This window comes from Xyrauchen texanus, chromosome 29 (genome assembly GCF_025860055.1).
Source record: "Xyrauchen texanus isolate HMW12.3.18 chromosome 29, RBS_HiC_50CHRs, whole genome shotgun sequence".
Taxonomy (NCBI): domain Eukaryota; kingdom Metazoa; phylum Chordata; class Actinopteri; order Cypriniformes; family Catostomidae; genus Xyrauchen; species Xyrauchen texanus.
The window spans coordinates 42,027,246-42,048,669 of record NC_068304.1 but is presented as its reverse complement, the minus strand read 5'-3'; the positions used below and the strand labels follow the sequence as shown (position 1 = coordinate 42,048,669).

Sequence of the window (21,424 nt, the reverse complement as noted above, 5' to 3'; positions counted from 1 at the left end):
GTGTGTGTGTGTATGTATGTTTATGTGTGTGTATATGTGTGTGTGTATGTGTCTGTATGTATATGTGTGTGTGTGTGTGTATGTGTGTGTCAGTGTCTATGTGTGTGTGTGTGTGTGTTTGTATGAGTGAGAGTGTGTGTGTGTAAGTGTCTCTGTGAGTACGTGTGTGTGTGTGTGTGTATGAGTGAGAGTGTGTAAGTGTCTCTGTGAGTACGTGTGTGTGTGTGTGTGTGTGTGTGTGTGTGTGTGTGTGTGTGTGTGTGCCAAACATGTTGTGCTAATAGTGTTTAACTTCAGTATCTGTTACTGAAAATGGGTAATAATCTGTTCCACTCATAAAAGTGCATTTTTCCAAATAAAGATAAACAGTCTGTGATAGTTCAGTGCAGTAATGAGTACACATGTTAAGATCTACACTCACGGTAATGCAGGTATTCATTCAGTTAAAGGTTAATTTAGGAACAGAACAGATTAAATGATGCAGTATTTTGAGCAAACGTTACAGAAACAAATATGAGTGTAAAACACCTCACAGGCGCTCGACTGACTCTGATTGGCTGTGAGCACAGAAGGGGTTTTAAAGGCTGAACTCAGTCACATGGACTGTGTTTAAAGTGAAACTGAAACACACGTGAGCATATTTCAGATGATGGAAGTGTCTCTCTTGCTCAATCTCATCTTCATGAATGGCAGTGGTTTATTTACAGAAGCAGCTGATATTTGTGATTACAGAGACCAGACAAACACAAGCTGAAACGCCAGAGAAAAGTGTCATAGAAGCCACAAAACATGATGCCGTCGCTTCAGAAAACGTCTTTTCATGTTGCATTTGATTTCAGATCACTATTGGTCAGGTTTAGGTTAAAGTTTTAGGTTATGAAAGTATGTTTTACTCATTAAAACATCCATTTAATATTCACCTTAAAAACCTTGTCTGCTGACGACACCATTTCACTCGCTTTTGGCGCCCCCCGCAGGACATTTCACTGGGAAACTGCAGCCAATCGTGTAATGAAGCATGTGATTTGGCAGAAATGTTGCCACAGTCACGTAGAGTTCATGAGATCAGGCTGGAGAATAATGTGATTAGAATTAAATAGAGTACTCTCAAAAAACACACTTTAATTCAGTTTAAAAGCCCCGAGCGCATCACAGCCGTTTAATACACGTCAATCTCTATAATCAATCGCCTTCAGTCTGAAGCAGCTGCGCAGACGACATTCACTTACAGCTCATGATTTACAATCAATAGAACAGCTCTGAGATGATGTAATGAACAGCACGCATCAGATAAACACAGAAGCACTCTGATGCTCACACGCTCATTTAATACGGACGATGGCTCAATTTCAGGAGCGTGATCAGACGGACGGCACCGTAAGTGCTGTGCAGAGACACATTTACATGCGTGTTTATTATGTCATGCCGACAGATGTGCTCTTACATCTAAATGACATGTTCCTAGTCTCAGTCTTCAGACTCATGCAGGAAGAGGTTTCATCTCCAGAATGACGAGCAGATGTTTGTTAGACCGATCCACTGATGAATTCAGACTGACTTGAACCATTTCGACCTAATCTTTAACAAGAACTCCCTTAAAAGCAAGTTTTATCTAGAAATATTCAATATTGACTTTTCTAGAGCAAAAAAACAAATCACAATTTGTAAAGGTCCTGATTTCTCCTGACTGTATCATTACACCAGTGTCCCGATCAACCAGTCAAAACAACACTGAATCAACCAATAGTGTGAGTTTGAGGGCGGGACTTAAGGTCTGTCTGCCCAATGGACGATGAGGAGGAACTGTTTGGGGAAAGTAATATTATTTATATTTGTTTAAATAGCACACATGGCAAATAAATTACACACTTCAGCTTACACAAAATATTATTATTTATTTATTTTAGACAGTTTTAGTAATATTCACTGAAGAAGAAATTTTCTTTTTCAATGTGTCTCAAGGCCTTTCCGATGCAGAGTCACATTCAAGCACACGTCACGTTCAATTTGTGCTGATTGGCTGGAGGTCACAAAACTCACAGTGTTTTGACGGTCGATGGTAAACACTCTTGACAAGCCGACACGAGCAGAATTTGACCTGATACACAGTGATGGAGAACACCAAAAATACACTGAAGAACTCTGCCAGCACTGTGTGTAAATACATAAAAATCTGACACACACACACACACACACATACGTACACAAACACACACCTACACACACACACACACACACACACACATACATACACAAACACACACCTACACACACATACACACACACACACACACACACACACATACATATATATATATATACACACACACACACACCTACACACACACACACACACACCTACACACACATACATATATATATATATACACACACACACACCTACACACACACACACACCTACACACACATACACACACACCTACACACACATACACACACACACACACACACACATACATATATATATATACACACACACACACACCTACACACACACACACCTACACACACATACATATATATATATATACACACACACACACCTACACACACACACACACCTACACACACATACACACACACATATATATACACACACACACACACACACACTCGCACACACATATACACACACACACACACACACACACACACATTCACACACACACACACATTTATACATTCACACTCACAGACACACTCACAAACACTCACACACACAAATATACACACAGTTACAAACACACTCACACATATACACACACCCACACACATACACACACACCTACACACATACATACACACACACGCACATGCATACACTCACACGCACATACACACACACACACACTCACACACACATACACACACACACATACACACACACACGCACATACATACACTCACACACACACACATACATACACATACATACACACACTCACACACACATACACACACACACATACACACACACACATACACACACACACGCACATACATACACTCACACACACACACATACATACACATACACACACACCTACACACACAAACACACATGCTGCTATTATTCATGAGTGACTGCTGCACTAATTACACTTCTTATCTAAACACTAATCATCAACATTATTACACGTTTATAACAGACCATTAGTTATAACTACTCTCTGCACATTAATAAAAGAATTCAAGAGAGTGTTAGCCGGCCTCCAGTTTATTAACTCTACAGTTCAGGACATGTTGTTCATTAAAAGCAGGAGTTTCGAGGGGCAGATTTCACCCGAGTCGGGTTCGGGTGAGCGGTCGTTTGAGAGGGCACAACGGGTCATTGGCATTAAAGCAGCTGCCGTTCAGCAAACACAAATCTGTGCGCTGAACAAATATTGCATTAATGCTACAGACATTTGATGTGCTGCAGAAACTTTAACGTAATTACAGTCGGTCATGTGAGAACACAAACGGATCACAAGTGTGTAAATACACCAAACACACAACAGTTGTATTTGATCGTCCTCTGCTCTTGGGTTTAACTTGTGTGAAACACTTTCTACACATCTATTGTCTTCACAGCCGGTTTGCTGTGATGGTGGAAAGCGCGGTTTACCTTTCGGAAGAGTGCAGGAACCTGCTGCAACTTCAGCCGATGGAAGACAAACACGTCGTACACGGCCGCCACAGCGAGAACCGTCACGCCCTGCTCCTTCCACAGCATGCTACAGGAAGCACACGCCAAAGTGCCCAATAACCATGCCCAGCTCCGCCCGTGCCCGCCGCTCGTCCTCAGGGCGCAGTACCGAATGTAGCAGCGCAGGGCCAAGAGGAAGAAAAGAGCTGCTCCCACGTCGGCCCGACCCACGACGCCCGCCACGGCCTCGGTGTGTATGGGGTGAGCGGCGAAGAGAAGCCCGGCCAGCAGGCTCCAGCGGCCCGACCCCAGCAGCAGGCCGGAGAAGCTGGAGAAGAGCGCGGTGGCGGTGCAGTGGAGGAGCACGTTGATCAGGTGATAGCTCCAGGGGTTCAGGCCGCTCAGGGCGTAGTTCAGGCGGAAGGACAGCGTGCAGAGCGGCCGGTACGACTTGTGGCTGCCGCTGTGGGTGAGAAGCGTCCCCCAGAAGTCATCGTACAAGATGTTAGTCCAAGGCGTTTCGGGGAGAAGGTCCTGGTTGGTTTTGATAGCACGGCTGTGTGAAGAAGAAAAGAAAGAGTTTGTGACTGAACTATCCTCAAAAGATGCATCACATATCCATGAACATCAAGACTTTAGGATAAAAAACATTTAAAATCTCTCTCTATGAATGTATCACCTAATAAAGAGTCAGTGTCATGATGTCATGTGTACACAGAGATGTGCAGATCTGTAATGACCTGCTGTTGCATTATAAGCCAATGCTGTGAGTCCAGACATGTTGTGTGGCTGTAACTCCAGAAGCACTAAAGATATCTTAATCATTTTGGATTGTGTGTCAGAATCAAATCTTCACCTGGTTAAATCCCAGAGATATGGGGCTCTCAATGTGGCTCCATGCATAAACTCTTAAACTGTACCCTTTTACAATGGTCAAAAACAAATGTGGGTCACATGATATGTTTTATTTTCTTGTCCAATAAAACAAAGGTATGCAAAACCATAGCAACCACCAAAAACACCCTAGCAACTGCATAGCAACGCCTTGGCGCTAGCGTCTAGCACCAGTCACATACTCTTCAGAAATCTACTTTTACTCTTTCACCTCATCAAGGTCTTTCAATTCTTGGACTTGGAGGGTTTGACTGGACTGAAAGAGAAAAACACTGATTGAACTTCTGCTCTGTCTTGATATGCACCACACCCTCACCAAAACCAATCCTCAACAGAAAGACTTCATGTAGCTCCATGCCAACAAGTGTCAAGGGGCACCAATCAACCGAGCATTGGCTTCCAGAATCTGAGTGAAGGGGAATGAAGAGTACACCTGCTCCTGTTCATGCATAAGAACTGTATGCAGATGCTTAAAGAGAGATGAAGAGTGTACTCCTGTGAGACGGCTTCAACAACTGGGTCAAATGGAACAATTATTTGTCATGCAGGGTCATGATATATATATATATATAGCTGTATATATACAATACTCATAGACAGTCTACATAAAATATCTGTGTTTATGGCTTTCATGCTTTTTGTCATGAGAAATATTTCTAATATTTCTAAATATTTCTCTCAGCATGCCGCGATTATACATTTTTACTATTAACCGCGATTAAAAATCTCATGATAAATTTACCCGTAATAATTTAGAATCCACGGTTAAAACTGTGAAATGCTTTATTGAAACGTGGCTAGGGCTGAGGATAAACAATTCTTTTTTAGACGATTAATCTAGCGATTATTTTTTCGATGCATCGATTAATCTAACGATTCATTTTTCCAGTCCGATTCGATTATCTCCCCATTAATTGACTAATAGCAATTTATACATGTTGATTTACATATCTGCATGAAAAAAAATTAATTCCTTAACATTGCAATATATGTTTACTGCTCTTAAAATTCCAAAATAAAAGACTATACAAGTGCAAAGTAATGCATTCTTAGTCAGAGGTAGCATTCAATAAAACCTTGAAGCCTTGAAAACACACAGGCCTAGCTTACTGAAAAAAGTGCATCTTGTAATTCTTCTTTCAGATTAAAATAACAACAACTTGATGTCTAGCATTCAATAAAAAAATAAAAAGGTCACCCAAAATACTTGTTTAGAGCAATTGAAAGAATACAGTAACCAATGTAAACTTGAGGGCTTTAAGCTAATACAGAAGTGCTTTTCCAACCAAAAAAAAAATTAACAGCGACAGTGGGAGCCAGCAGCCTGTCATGGCGTCCTTCCTGAACCAACAGAATTGAACAGATGGACACGAGAGCCACCTCTCATCAGTGGCCATTTTTTGATCGCTCCCGGGCAGCATAATAGTGCAGCTCTTCTATACTTGAATGGGGAAAGACCGAAATCTCCAAACTGTTGGTCAAGACTACAACCAAATCAAAGAAATCCGCAGTAAAATATGACAACATTTTTGGGCTTGTTCGGCTACTGCACAGGCATGTTATCTAGTTGGCTGGCAGATGATCAAATCACATATGCTTGATCATTGTCAATGAATAGTCATTTAAATTAATATTGTGGGTTTTAAAATAGTATTATCACTTATTACATGTTTCAAAACTATGTGTATGTTTATCCAGTCAAACAATGTTTGCCATGGTATAAATTCGCTGGTGAAATCAGACATTACATTTGGCATTATCAGGACCCTTATTAATTATACACATTTTAATGCGGAGTGGTGGTGGCGTAGTGGCTAATGCACAGGGCTGTTAATCAGAAGGTCGCTGGTTCGATCCCCACAGTCACCACCATTGTGTCCTTGAGTAAGACACTTAACTCCAGGTTGCTCCGGGGGGATTGTCCCTGTAATAAGTGCACTGTAAGTCGCTTTGGATAAAAGCGTCTGACAAATACATAAATGTAAATGTAAATATAGTACAGTAATCTGTAAACACAAATTCTCTCTCGCGCTAACATTATCGTTGTTGCTTAATGTATTATGCACTCGCACGAGGAGGAAAGAAAGGAAGTGCTTTTAAAGCACTTTAAAATCCAGCACACTTTGACCTCTGGGACGTCGGTGTGATATGCGTGAGAGTTGCACCATTGATTACACTGAAACTGAAATCGTGGCATCGATCAGTTTGATTGACGCAGATACGCGTGCTCCCTTGCTCAACACTCAGTGAAGTTTAACGGAGACTTGCATGTGCTAAAAACAAACCGTTTTGCGAAATACGCGGAAATACGCACCTGGTTTTGAATTCATAACGTGTATACATTATAAAACATAAACAGCAGTAAAATGTAAGTCAGCACAATAACGCTTTTAATGCACCTGATGCAGCAACCACTCCTCGTGACTCTGTATGCATATTAAGTGTTTACGAAGTGCTCTCGTGCATTGAACAACTTGGGTCGTGTTTTTCCCGCTTCAGCTTGTCTCTGTTGTTTTCAAACGAGTTTAATCATGCAACACATTTTTATACTTTAAACTTGTAAAGTGACGTCACTGACGGAGCGTCTCCGTGCTCTCCGCATTAATCCAACTAATCAATCATGAAATTCATTGTTGATGATTTCCATTATCGATAAATATCGATTTGTTGTTTCAGCCCTAGAAATATCAATTTTTGACATACCAGCAATAGACCTAAAGGGTATTATGTAATTGACACTGTGACAAGTGTCTCTGTTTAAATTCTTATTTTTTGGGGACAAAAGAGACACAACTCAAGAGCAAGAGTGAGAGGAACACAAAAGTACTGCAGCATTAGCTCAACGAACACTCAAATATTTGACAGTAGAGCGTGATGTGCATATATACGCTACTTCTATGGTTCTCTGATAAAAGCAGAAAGTTTGGTCATTTTTTGGCGCAAAGCACCGAGGTCCAATGAAGATGAATAAACAATGAATACACTACACTTAGCATAATGCACCCCAGACATTGCTTTATTATCATCGGTCCCTGCGGATGTACGCCACTAGAGTCCAGATGAAAATGTTAACATGTAAAGAGTGTATTGTAGCTCCAATGGCACTCTCAAGGGATCAGTGGTATCTCGTAATTAGGAACCGGCCCTCATCGCCTCGTCTAGAGTCCAATCAAGCGTGTGGGGATCCTGTGAGCACTTCCGTCAAAGGGTGTTTGCTTACCGCTCTCTCCTGCCGTGACTGGCACGTCGATACGGTTCGGGAGACCGCAGCGCTAATGAGAAGTGAAATCATGTGAAATCTAGGAGGCAGTTTCCCCAGCGACAGGAGCTTAAACGCTGCGGTGTTGATAGCAGCCTTGTGACCTCAATGTTTTCACACAAGTCCTGCTCGGCTACATCCAAAACAAAGGCTCCCGATTCATGCCAAAAGAAAAACAAACCACTGGAAGTGTCGGGAATCAAAAGCAGTGGAAGACGGACTACAGTGCTTTCACAACCATATTGCACGCATCTCTTTTCCTTCTTTTACGATTCTGACACATACTTTGTCTGAACACATGATTGGCTCAGTGCACAAAGAGAACAGCCAAAGTACATGAAGCTCAGCAACTGCTCAAACGCAAGAACATCAGGCGAATCAAAAGAAGCCTCGTGGATTTTTAAGCTGAAGTGGGTCATTTTCCTCTAGCCCGGTTTAATGGCTCAAGCAATGGTGCAAGGGTAGGGTGGGACTATCCGATTCGAGAAATCTGTTTGAAAACCAACATTATTCCTGCAGTTCTGTTTTGTGCCACTAGAGGTGCAGAAATGACACACTCCAGCTTGTTACACTTCAAAGTGAAAAGTCAAAACGGTGAGAGATATTCTTCTGAAAATGTAAGACAGAATTGTGTATTTGTGCCAGCGAAAGAAAAGTGTGAAGAGAGGCACATGCAGGAGAGAGATATGTCTTTTCGCTCTGCCAAGTATGTGTCATCACCGGCCTCAGCGCCTGAAAGAGCCACAGTCATATTTTGAGAGTTCCTCCAGAGATCTCCTGCCTGAGCTTTTGTCTGTCGTTTCTTCCCATGAGAACGAGTCAATAACACAATATCAACCCTTCGGTGAGAGGCGCTCTCGAGGACGGCGGCTTGTTCCTTTGTGCTGATTAATTAACACAAGCTGCACGTGCTATAAAAGAACGAACATCAATTCATTTGTCAGACAGAAATAAAGGATTTCCATGAGCGAGCTCAAACAAGATCTTTTCAAATCAAATCCGACAAATTTCTGAAACTTTTCAAGCTGATATTTTTGATTCTGTCAATGCGTTTTCTGATTAGTGTTAAACATGATGATGGAAGCCAACATATTAATGCTACTGATCAATATTTATTGATCCCATTATTTTGTAGAGGGGGTCAAAATGACAATTGTTTTAGGTCTATTAAGTGCACGAAACACACATTTATAGCATTCAATCGCCAATATCAACAATCGCTCCACAGTAGATGAAAATGACACAATTAGGAGGTTTTCCCTCATCATGACTACTTTTAAACCGAGGATATCAATCAATCAGCATAGATGAATAATTGGAGATGCGGCATTACAAATCATCAGTGTGGAAAGAAAACAAAATGATTGACTTTTTAAAGTCCCTAAATTAGTTTCCTCGGCAGTTAATGCAAAAGCAATGAATGTGTTTCAAGTGCTCTCTTGAGATATCCACTAGAAGGTCGACGTGTTTCACGCTGGAGCTGTAAAATGTCAGCTGGTGTGTCATTAAACGAGGGGCAGATGGAGTGGGACGGAAGGCGTTCAGTGAACAAAGAGAGTGAAACAGACACAAAGCGAAAGGGTCGAGGCTTTATAGCGAGAACAAACCGTCTCAGACCACCATGAAATGAACACAGTCACGGCTGGACTTTGTTCATCTAAACAGCACAAAAGTGACATTATCCAGCGTACAAGCACGTCACAGTCGCTGTGTGAGGACGACTTCTCCACAATATTCCAAACCTCTTCAAGCAATCTATACGGGCATCCAGTCCTGGTCAAGCTGGTCTGGTTTGTTGGTTCTAGGAGGATTTGGGGCACTTGTCAGCTAGAAAGACCATCTTAAACCAGCAAAAAACAACAAATCATCTGAGGACATCTGTGATTTTCTTGGAGGGTCTTCTATGAAATGCATATGAACATTTCATGGATGAGTGTGAATCAATCCTCCTCTAGTGGCAAAGCAATGAAAGCATGATTTCATGTTGGCTGTATTGACGCAAGACAACAGTCCGGTCAGCACATTCACAGCTTCTGTGAGCTCACACTAAATCTGCAAGCGGGTAAAGCAATCCGCTCTTTTCATTATGCCATATCACTCGTCTAGCACCCATTACGCCAGATGTGTTCAAGAGAATATCAGGATTCCACTGAACTCTGAAAGACGGTTGAAGGCGATCAATGAAACAAGTTATTTGTGATGCTATTCGAGAACAAACTACAAGGTTAGGAAATATCATGTTTTCTCTACAAGATACTTTTAGATATCATTCATGTCTGCTGCACGATTAGTCACATGTCAGAGTTTTAATACAGCCGTGGCCAAAGATGTCACATGTTTCTATGGTACACTGGAAAACAATTATAACGTTTCATGAGTTTAAAAGGCTTTTATTGGCCAAAACATTTAATATAATAATATAATGCAAAAGAGTCGATATTTACAGTGTTGACCCTTGTTCTTCATAACCTCTGCAATTCACTCTGGCATGCTGGATATCAGCTTCTGGGCCAACGTGCCTTTAGAGGATTGACCACAGGTTCTCTATGGAGATCCGGGGAATTGTCTGGCCACAGATCCAAAATGTCAATCTAATGATCTCCGAGCCACTTCATTATCACTCTTGCCTTGTGACATGGTGCTCCATCATGCTGGAAAATGCACGGATCATCACCAAATTGCTCCTGGATCATTGGGAGACTTGCTCTTGCAGGACGTTTCGATACCATTCTTTATTCATGGCCGTGTTTTTGTGCAGGATTGTGAGCGAGTCCACTCCCTGTGATGAAGACCAACCCCACACATGGATGGTCTCAGGATGCTTCACTGTTGGCACAGGACTCATGGTAGTGTACACCTTTTCTTCTCCGGACTATCGGTTTTCCAGATGTCCCAAACAGTGGGAAGGGGAAATAACCTTGCACCAGTCTTCTGCTGACCAATCCTTGTACTTCCTGCCAAATTTCAGTCTGTCCTTGACCTGTCACACTAACCTGCTGCCAATCTTGAGCTCTGCACGGGTGGTGACACGATCCCGTAGGGGACTCCTCAGGAGGAGACGGTCCTGGCACCTGCTGGACACTCTGGGATGTCCAGAAGCCTCTTCACTGCAGTTGAACCTCTGTCCTTGAAGTTCTTGATGATCCAGTAAATGGTTCTTTCAGGTGCAATATTCTTTGCAGCAATTTCCTTGCATGTGAGGCCATTTTGATGCAAAGCGATGATGGCTGCACGTCTTTCTTTAGAGGTAACTGTCACTAACAAGAACACAATGATTGGAAACACTTCTTCCCTCCTTTTATAGCATCAGTCTGCTCTTATAATCCAATCAGAATGAACGAGTGATGTCACCTGACTAGTGCTCGTTCACACTTTCACAGGTGCTGCTGATATGATCAGTGAAATTATGTTCGCTGGTCATTTTGTGCCAGGGCCAAAAAACTGTGAAATTTGGGTTTTTGTGATAAAGTTAATTGTTTTGGCCAATGAAGCTTTTTGCATTTATTTAAAATGCATCTGATCACTCTGCACAATAATCTAGAAACGATGTGAATCAACACCACAACAACTGAAGCAGAAAACTGCCGATATATTATTATATAATAATAGATCAATAATAATAGTAATAATACTGCTGGCGTTAGACAGTATCGGAGTGTGATGTTTGGCTGAAGTGCAGGTAGCACACACTGTTTATTCATCAAGTGCATTCTCTGGATCTAAACTGACTGAAGGAGGGTTAAATAATGTTCCTGAGCTGCTTTTAACACTGTAGATATAATGTATCATCTCAGTACTTCAACTAATTCATAAATCATGGGCAGTTCACTAACAACCTGCACAATTCTTCTTTTGTTTCTGGTGATTCACATTCTTCCTGCATATCATCACCTACTGCTATATGGATCTGTTTCTCACCCACACCTATCATATCACTTCTGAAGACATGGATTAAACCACTGGAGTCGTATGGATTACTTTCATGCTGCCTTTATGTGCTTTATGGAGCTTCAAAGTTCTGGTCACCATTCACTTGCATTGTATGAAGCAACAGAACTGAAATATTCTTCTAAAAATCTTCATTTGTGTTCTGCAGATGAAAGAAAGTCACACATCTGGGGTGGCATGAGGGTCAGTAAATGATGACAGAATTTACATTTTTGTCTGAACTGTCCCAACTGTATAATCTGGTGCAGAGGATCGTCTGTCAAACATTCACTTTAATCTCTTATTAAAGCAAAAATACTGGCCCTGCCCAAAGGGATGTCTGTAAATTTGGGCATAAGATGGATATCTGAATTATAAATATATTATTACTATAATGTGTCCAGATGTTTTTGTGATTGTCTCAAATGTTAGCGAGTATTGTCATTACATCTGTAGAGTATTACGGTATAAAGAGCTGTGATGATCTCTCATTACAGTAATGCAGTTTTGCTGTCGTATAGAAATGTGTGCTTGTCTGAACATAATGCATAATTTTGGGGTGAAATATGAGCTAAACATGTGCTTGACATGTGTCATGAGATCTGACCTCTACTAATGTAAACAAGAACCAAACCACCAAAACCAAATCAGCGAGCGAAGTGTTTGTGCGAGATGATGATCTTTTAATCTAGATAATCAATTACGGCTGTTTTATAAAGTGTTAAACGTGTACACAAGCTCATCTCCTGTGGATCATACGGTGACACGCGTGTGCGGTCGTGTGCACACTTCACCTGTTTATCATCAGTGTTGACACCTGATACATCTCACAGAAGAGTTACAAATGAGCTCAACAGGGATTTTCTGAAAAGATCAAACAGACGTTGTGTTGAACATGATCTGCAGTGAGATCAGAGTCTGTGTTCATCACTTCTACAACCACCGGTGTAATGAACGCTACTTTCATCAGGTCATTTACTCACAATTAAATGCAGTTCAACTTCTGGAATACGTTTGAATCAAGGGTTTTGTTTACTTGTGTTAACATCATCTGTTCTTCACGGGTGCTGGCGGTGTTCAGGGGCGGGACATTCGCATTATGCAAAGCATTCTATTGTGTTTGGATACGCCTCTGAGAGCGAGATGAGTTAGCAAAAGTTTTAGTCGTTTATTTTTCCACAGTAAGAATGTCAATGTTAAATGCATACAAAGTACTTGCTAAAAGTTTATTTTCAATCCATTCACTTTTATGAGTACTCATGTAGATGGATCCAAACTCTCAACAGTCCGAGATCAATACCCGATCAACCACATCAGTCTGATGTTTGAACATTCACTCACTCTCAGACTCTCAACGGGACACTTTATTCCTGCATGTTTGTCTTCACATGAAGAGAGACACTGAGTGGGCGGCTGGTCTGTGTGTGTGCGTGCAAGTCTCGTCCTGACCACCGAAGGGCAGTTTAATCATTCCAGCGGCTCTTGATGACCCACAGAAGAACATGGGAAGAGGAAGCACGTGGACTGACTTTGGATGAATGAGAACTAGAAGGAATGCAGAGGTCTGACTGAGAGGAACATGTGTGAAACCCCAAGAACTACACACACAAACACACATGCACAAACTCACTCACGCCCGCACACACGCACTCGTATGCACACGCACACACATGCGCACGCACACACACGCGCACACTCACTCACGCACGCACTCACGCACGCACGCACGCCCGCACACACGCACTCGTACGCACACTCGTTCACGCACACACTCGCGCACACACACACACACACACATATGTTTACTTAGCATATAAATGGGGACATACCATAGACTTGTTTTGGGAGAACACAAGGGGGTGATATAACATTTACTGAAGCTGGTCGCACACTGGACAAGAAGCGGACAAGGCGTGAAACTCTCAAAATGAAAACATGGTGGAACAACACGATCTCCCGGAGTTGTATCTGCCGAAGAAGAAAATTAATCAGCTATTTAAGAGCATTTTGGCTATCTAAGGTGGCTGTTGCTCAGGTGGTAGAGCGGGTCGGCCACTAATCACAGGGTTGGTGGTTTGATTCCCGGCCCACATGACTCCACATGCCGAAGTGTCCTTGGGCAAGACACTGAACCCCAAGTTGCTCCCAATGGCAGACTAGCACCTTACATGCAGCTCTGCCGTCGTGTGTGTGTGTGTGTGTGTGTGTGTGTGTGTGTGCGTGTGAATGTGTGTGCGTGTGAATGTGTGTGCGTGTATGTGTGTGTGTGTGTGTGTGTGTGTGTGTGCGTGCGCGTGTGTGTGTAAAGCGCTTTGAATTTCAATGCAAACATGTTGTGATGAAGAGTGTAAAAGTGCTCATCCGCTGATCGTTTGATTACTCAATAAAGAAATCAGGTTCTCCTGACACTGTTGGTCACATATGGTTTAAGTTATAGATGTTTGATGTTTTTGGTTATTTATTGAAAGGGTACACATACTTTATAGATGAAAAGGTACAGTATGTTTTGGTGTCAGAGGGCAGATTGAGAAAATTGCAAAAATACAAAACTTGACCTACTTGTGTTCAGTCAGAAATAGGAATATATATCTGTTAACTGCATGTCCTAATGTGATGTGTTTGTGGAGGCTTTTATTCTTGCATTATAGGTGAATGCGCAGATAATACTAAAAATCATGAAATCGTGATCATTTCTTTTCAGACAATAATACTACCATCAAAGATTCACATCGTGACATCCCTAATTGCATGCTAATTTATACTTTCTGCTATATATATATATTAGTCATGTAAATGTAAGCGGCATTATAACATGTGCAAGTGTTGTACTCATACCGGAGAATAATAAATACGTAATCGCGTTTTTCTTACGTTGTCAGATTTTTAAATGAGTTTGATTTTGAGGTGGCTGTTAAACTCACCGCTGCCGTTTCTGCATCACAAATCCACGATTAGTGCGGAGATGCCGGAGTAAATACAACGACATGTTTGATGTACTGTAGCGCCGGGACATGACAAATTCAACAAGTGGTAACACTACAGTATCTATCAGCTCTCAGTGTTGCACTGCTCAGTTTTAATGACACTATTATGTGTTTAAGTATTGTACGACACATATGGGATTGTATAGTGAGCGTCGCATCATACGATACAATAACATATTTTTTTGCACCCCTAGTGTGTGTGTGTGTATATATATATATTGCAGTCCAGTCCCAGTTTGAGACTTTCTAAATCAGGTCACCCTGCGTGAACCACATTATATTACAAGTTGGAATGACTTTATCATCTTTTATAAACTGCTCAATTCTACTCCATCAGTTGTGCTCAATCAAGCAGTTAGTAGAAGCAAGAGCTCATCCTGTGTGAACGCCCCCTAATCCACTCCAGCAGTCTTGTTGAGCGCTGTTTCTGCTCCAACCAGACAAACTGAAAACTGCCACCTGTAACACCACCATAAACAATACTGAAGTATATATAAACATACATGCACTTATTGTTTTCATTGCTGTCTTATACAAGTATCAGTGTGCTCGTGCTTATCACCATCACTCTGACACCAATCAACAGTTCTCCTCCATGAATGAGCTCGCTGGAGCACAGCTCACGTCTGCACGTGATTCCACATGTTCCACATTAATTACACAATCACTGAGGATGGTTCATGATGCTGCACAGTGTGATCTCATTACACACAATCACACAGTCTCACTCAAGCACACGCGTGTTATTAGCTTCACATTAGGGGTCTGGACTCATGACTGCAGGTACATCTGTCGACTCTGTGTGTGTGAAATCACAGAAGACCCCCTACAGGACATACATGACCAGTGACCATGACCCCTCATTCATTACTCTTCTCTAGAGACCGACTGCTTGTACCAATATTCTCTTTTCTAAATAATCACTTATTGGTTCATCAATATCCAGTCAACTGATAAATAATGTCCCCTCATTAGTAATTTAATAATTTCATCTATTGTTTGCATTTATTACTCAATTGTTTATACAAAAGTGCATAAATATAACACTATAATAACAATACTAATAATAATTATTGTATTAATTCATAATGCATTTAATTGTTGTATTCCCAGCTAAATTAATTTGAATCCAAATATATTATTTGTTATTTGTTTTAAAACAGAAAACAAAATAAAACAACTAAAAAAAAATATAATAAACATGCATAACAAAAACTACACTCTCTACATCCCCTCCCCGAGAGTCCCCCAAAAACACTAAATAATTGCCCCATTTCTTAACAAATAAGTCCCAAAACCCCAGACTTCCTCAAAAGCAGCCACCCTCCCCATATCCACATACCACTCCGAAAAAGAGGGCGCTCCATCCAACTTCCATCCCCTTAAAATTATTTTCCTGCCGATCATGAGACTGGTCAGATCCCAGTTTTTAATGTGATTATCCCCCAAATGTATGACCGCCCCATCACCCAAAATACACAGTCTGGGACAAAGTAAAATCTGAGTGCTCAAAACGTCATATAAAAAGAAAATTGGACGGTAACTCTTGCACTCGCTTGGATCTTTGTCCCGTTTATGTATCAGACTGATCCGGGCTTGTGTCGTGGTTGGCTTTCCATTCTTTAATGATTCCATATTAACTTCTAACAAAAGTGGAGCTAGTTCTCTAGCATAAGATCTAAAAAACTGAGTGGTAAAGCCATCTGGTCCCGGAGCCTTGCCTGTAAAAAAGGCCTTAATTACCTCGCCAAACTCCTCCAAGGTTATCTCAGAATCAAGAGACTATTTTTGCTGAGTCATCAATTTAGGAAGTTCTAATGGTTCCACAAAGTTTCTAGTATCTTCATCAGTAGATGAAGATGTGGAACTATAAAGATCAAGATAGAATTCTTTAAAAGCATTATTAATATCAGCTGATGGTAAATATTTCACCACCAGCACTGAGGGAATGGTAGAAATAGATTCTCTCTACTTTATGTATCTAGCCAGTAGCTTCCCTGCTTTGTCCCCCGACACAAAGTATGACTGTCATGCCCTGAATGTCGAAAACTCAACCTTCTGTGACAAAATAGAAGAGGCCATCAGACGACATTCGGCACTTCAGCTCTGCCTCGGCACTTTTAATATTCCCTTCCAACTCCACGAGTTCTACTGTATGATCTGACCCCTAAGAACCGCCTTAAATGCCTCCCAAGCCACACCCATAGAAGGTACGGAAGACCAGTTGGTCTCCATATAACACAGATTTCAGTCTTTAACATTTGTTGGAAATCAGGAATTTGCAAAAGGGAAACATTAAAGCGCCAAATTGCAACACCTCTAAACTCATCAGGGCGTGATCTGAGACTAAGATGTTTCCAATTGAGCAATCAACAACTGATGAAATGAGCGACTTATATATATATATATATATACTGTATTCTAGAATAAATCTTATGGACTGATGAAAGAATGTATAGTCCCTACCAGATCTCCAAATATCTGTAAGAATCTAGGGGGCTTACACAATTTAGCTTCACTATGATCAAGGACTGAATCAATCATTAGATTAAATCTCCTCCCAATATTATATCATGAGGGGTGCCAGCGGCTTTCAACATCCTTTCAAGATCTATAAAAAAGCCCCGATCATAGGGCTGGACAATAATTAAATATCAATATGTATTGCGATATAATTTTTCTCAATAACAGTGATATGATTTTTAAACACATTTCAGATATTTCGATACGTTACAGCATTTGTCACTGATTAACTCAGGGCGCAGCCGTCAGGTCATTGTATTCAAGCTGAGCAGAAATAGCAGAACACAAGTGGCTACATGCGTGACACAAATAATAGAGCCAAAAATGTACGTCTATAGGATGTGTGTACACACAAGGCTATTTCACCACGCGGTCATATTATAATTATAAAATGATCTTGTGTCCTCCAAAATATTTTATGTTTCGTCTGGGACACTTAGATATTGAACTGATCTGCCACATCATATTGAGCAAAACCCAAAACAACGGTAGATCTACAATATTAGGCTAATATCAGTTCACAAACAAGCTAGGTGACGTTATAATCACTAACGTTGCGGACTCATGGAAAAAATTTTTTTGGCATGACTAATTTATTAATGACACGGCATCATCTGTATCATATGAAAATAATCACTTCATCCGATGCTTAAAGTGAATAATATAGTCTTGCCACTGCTAGCCTACTTGCTGGAGTCCCACTTCAAACTGCCCCGGAGTCGTGTGTGCGTGTAGGTGACGTAAAGGGGAAGCGGCAGTGGACCAAACCACTGTGGTGTAAAAGAGGGGGGACTCGAAATGTTTCTGAACTTAAAATGCATTTTTTGGCCCATTTGTATTGTTTTACTACTTACAGTTATTTTAAGTATATATCATTATATTTTTTACAATACACAGTGTGGTTTTTAATGCCCCAGCAAGTTTTTATTGTCACTCTTTTTTCTGTTTTCTGCAGCAACTCTGAGCACTTTAATATTCTTTATCCGCTGAAGAACCTTTGATTCAATCTATAAAGATAATCAGCCTATGTTGTAGTTTCAAGTTAAAAATATTAATATTGACAAAGGTTTTATGTTTATTTGACATTTCTTGTTTGTATGAAGTGAAGGCGAAGTGCAAATAAAAGGTGAACATTAATTTATTTGTGCAGTTATTTCTTAAATATTATATAGTTTAATTGGAGGAGGTTTCATAGACTTGGCAAATTCATTTTTCAGAAGTTTGTAGGTACAGACATCCGTTGTGGGAGTTCTTGGCAGTTTTTCTGAGGCTTTTATATTGTTCATATCGATATCGGAATTATATCGTATCGACCGAAATTAAGAAATATATTGTGATATCAATTTTGGCAATATCGTCCAGCCCTATCTGATCATCAGTGTTAGGTGTGTAAATATCAGCCAAAATCAACCTCTGCCCCTAAATTTCAGCTGAAACAATAATGACTCTTCCTAATTTATCTTTCATTTGTTTGAGACATTTGAATTGTAGATGTTTATTTATCAGTGTAATGACTCCCCTGCTCTTACTTGAGCCAGCACTAAAGAAAACATGTCCACCCCATATCTTCCCAAATTTTTCAGCTTCCTGCAGGGAAAGATGCATTTCTAGAAGAAACACTATATCATATTTCTTACGTTTAAGAAATAACCATTCCAACAATTCGGACATTGTCTCGTCGATTACGATTCTCCAAATCATCCAGTTTTTCCCCAAACGCGTTCCAAGTCTTTCTAGGTCGCTAGCGGATTAGCAGCTAATTCCCTCTCCGATGACTCCAGATAATCGATCCATCTCTCGACGTCCCCGATTCTTGTAACCATCGCCGTAATCGACCGACGCATTACGGCAAGTTCCTCAGGTCCGCTATGATTGTCGCCAGCATCACACATCCCTGATCTGCGGGCCAATCTGAGGTATCAGCTTGAGCACGTAAGTGTCTTTTAACGTCTCCAAAGCCCGATGATTTTGAATTGTTTGACATGATGACTTCAAAGCACAGTTATGTAGAAGGGTGTATCGAATCTCAGCAGTTTATGATACAAAATGAATTCAAAACAAGTAAAGTGCGCAGAGCTTGTCATTCACATGTCCGACCCTCGCTTGGTGCCACGCGACTCAATCATTATGGTTTTCTAACAGTTTTCCTGAAGACTTCGTCCCGTCTGCCCTTGTTTAAACAACAGAGTGTCCCACACCAGAATAACACTATTGGTCAATGTAGTTGTGTCGGGCTGATCGTGAGGCTCAAACCAATAGAGAAATGTTTTGATTACAGAACCGAGACACAGTTTATTCTATTTTCTGGACAATCAGCCTTTGAATGGCTTCCAAACAGTCTTTGCACATTAAGCTGTGCAAGTATTTAAACACTGAAGAAATTACTCACATCACCCTTAAATGACATGTCCAGCTCCCATGAAACTTCCTTTTTTGTTTCATTCAGTGTGTGGACTTTTTAAACAAACTAAGGATTTTCTTAAAGAAATGTGAGTGGAAAATATGTGTGTGTGTGTGGGGGGGTTGGAGTGAATGTTTGCAATAAAACAAGATCTGCTCTCTTTCTACCCTCAAGGCGAGACATTAATTCAAAAGTTACCAAAATATATTTAATGCTATTGCGTGAGACGAAAGCATCTGGTGATCCCGTAAACATTCTGAAAAGGAACCCAAGCAGCCACTTAACTGTTTTTAAATACTTTGTCTTCCACATGGTGTCAATTTGCATTTTTATAAAAGGAGCTCATTTACGCATTTTAGACTTTATAGCCGCACAATCAGACAAACCACATCACCATCCTGGTAAGCAATCACGTTTTTATAGCCACTTGATTTCGCAATTGACATTTCAATCATCGTGGGACCACAAAGAGAGACGGTATCCATCTGAAAAAAAGCTTAATCCGGTCCAAGCTGGTTTGAGTTGGTTTCCCAGCCTTGCTGAGCTGGTATGCCCATGCCTGACCACTGACCAGTGCCCAAAAGCCCTCTAAAACAGCAAACCAGACCAGCCGTAGAAACCAGCTTAGACTGGTCTATAAGGTCTCCAACTGAAAGTCTAAATAATGTCACAATTCATCAAACATAAACCTCATCATGTTACGGTTGTGGATGACCACACAGAGGGGAACCCCATCAGAAAAGAGTCCTGCCATCCTCATCCTCACCGCCTGAGACATCAATCAATATCACTCTGGGCTCAATCTCTGCCATCTGCACTGACTGCTTGAATCAAATCCTCAAGTCAGGGCAGAGCGAACACTTCAAACACACTTCAAATGCTCCTCTTTATAACTGCATTTGACCAATCGGAATAGAGGATTTCAAAGAGCCGGCCAATAAGACATGTTAACTGTGATTTCAGGTTATACTGTAACTGGTCAATAAATCTGAAGTATGAAGTCACAAAACATGCATTAATTATGAGGAAAACGAAAATGTTGTGTGCGTTTTCTGCGCAACTAGAATCACCAAACTGAACTGCATAAGTGACACAGTCACGGTGTTTACACTTCAGAGAATTCAACCTTCTGTCTCTGCTTGACACTGTAAGTTAACCTGACAGCAGAAAGTATTCTAACGTTGAAAAAACATCCCACTTCAGCCGAGGGAGTGGTAAGTGAGCACTTCAGAAGAAACCATGATCGCTCTTTGACCATTGAGTTCCTACATTCATGTGGACGACCGGACGCACGAGCAGGAACCTCACGCTGAAAGAGAGAATTCCAGAGGCGCTTCGTTTCCTCTTTAAAGAAGCACAAACATCAGTCAAGAGGAGCCGTTTCCCATCGTCAGTGTGTATCTTTGAAGTTTTTAAACTAAATGTATTTCCTGATTAGCCCAAGCTTCATGCCTGAGAAAAAGAAGGTCTGCTATGTCGTCTAAACCTGAACTTCCTGTTGTAAAGTTCACATGGGATGTCCTAATCACGGACTGTTCAATTCAATCCAATTGCACATTCTGAATTTAAAGTGCTGCTAGCTTCTCATAATTTAAAGTAGCTTTCCCGACACTGATATGTACCATAAACACTGGAGTCCAATGGAAATATAAATATGCATTATATACCGAACTTCTCCTTTTCTACTAAACAGTTTATGGGTTCTTGGCTTTAACGAGAAATGGCTCTTTCTCGTGTATGAGGATTTATGGCTGAAACTCGAGAATGAAAGTAATGGCACTTTCCAC

At 41.0% G+C, this 21,424-nt stretch overlaps 1 protein-coding gene across 2 annotated transcripts in view; it reads right to left on the bottom strand.

Annotated features, from left to right (window-relative positions):
* Window positions 1-21,424, bottom strand: part of LOC127622736 (protein O-mannosyl-transferase TMTC2-like) — a 106,677-nt gene that overhangs the window by 46,250 nt on the left and 39,003 nt on the right. For both annotated transcript variants that reach the window (XM_052096799.1, XM_052096800.1), the window contains exon 2: window positions 3,629-4,205. In XM_052096799.1, the coding sequence (XP_051952759.1) occupies window positions 3,629-4,205 (577 nt within the window). The remainder of the gene's footprint in view (window positions 1-3,628; window positions 4,206-21,424) is intronic.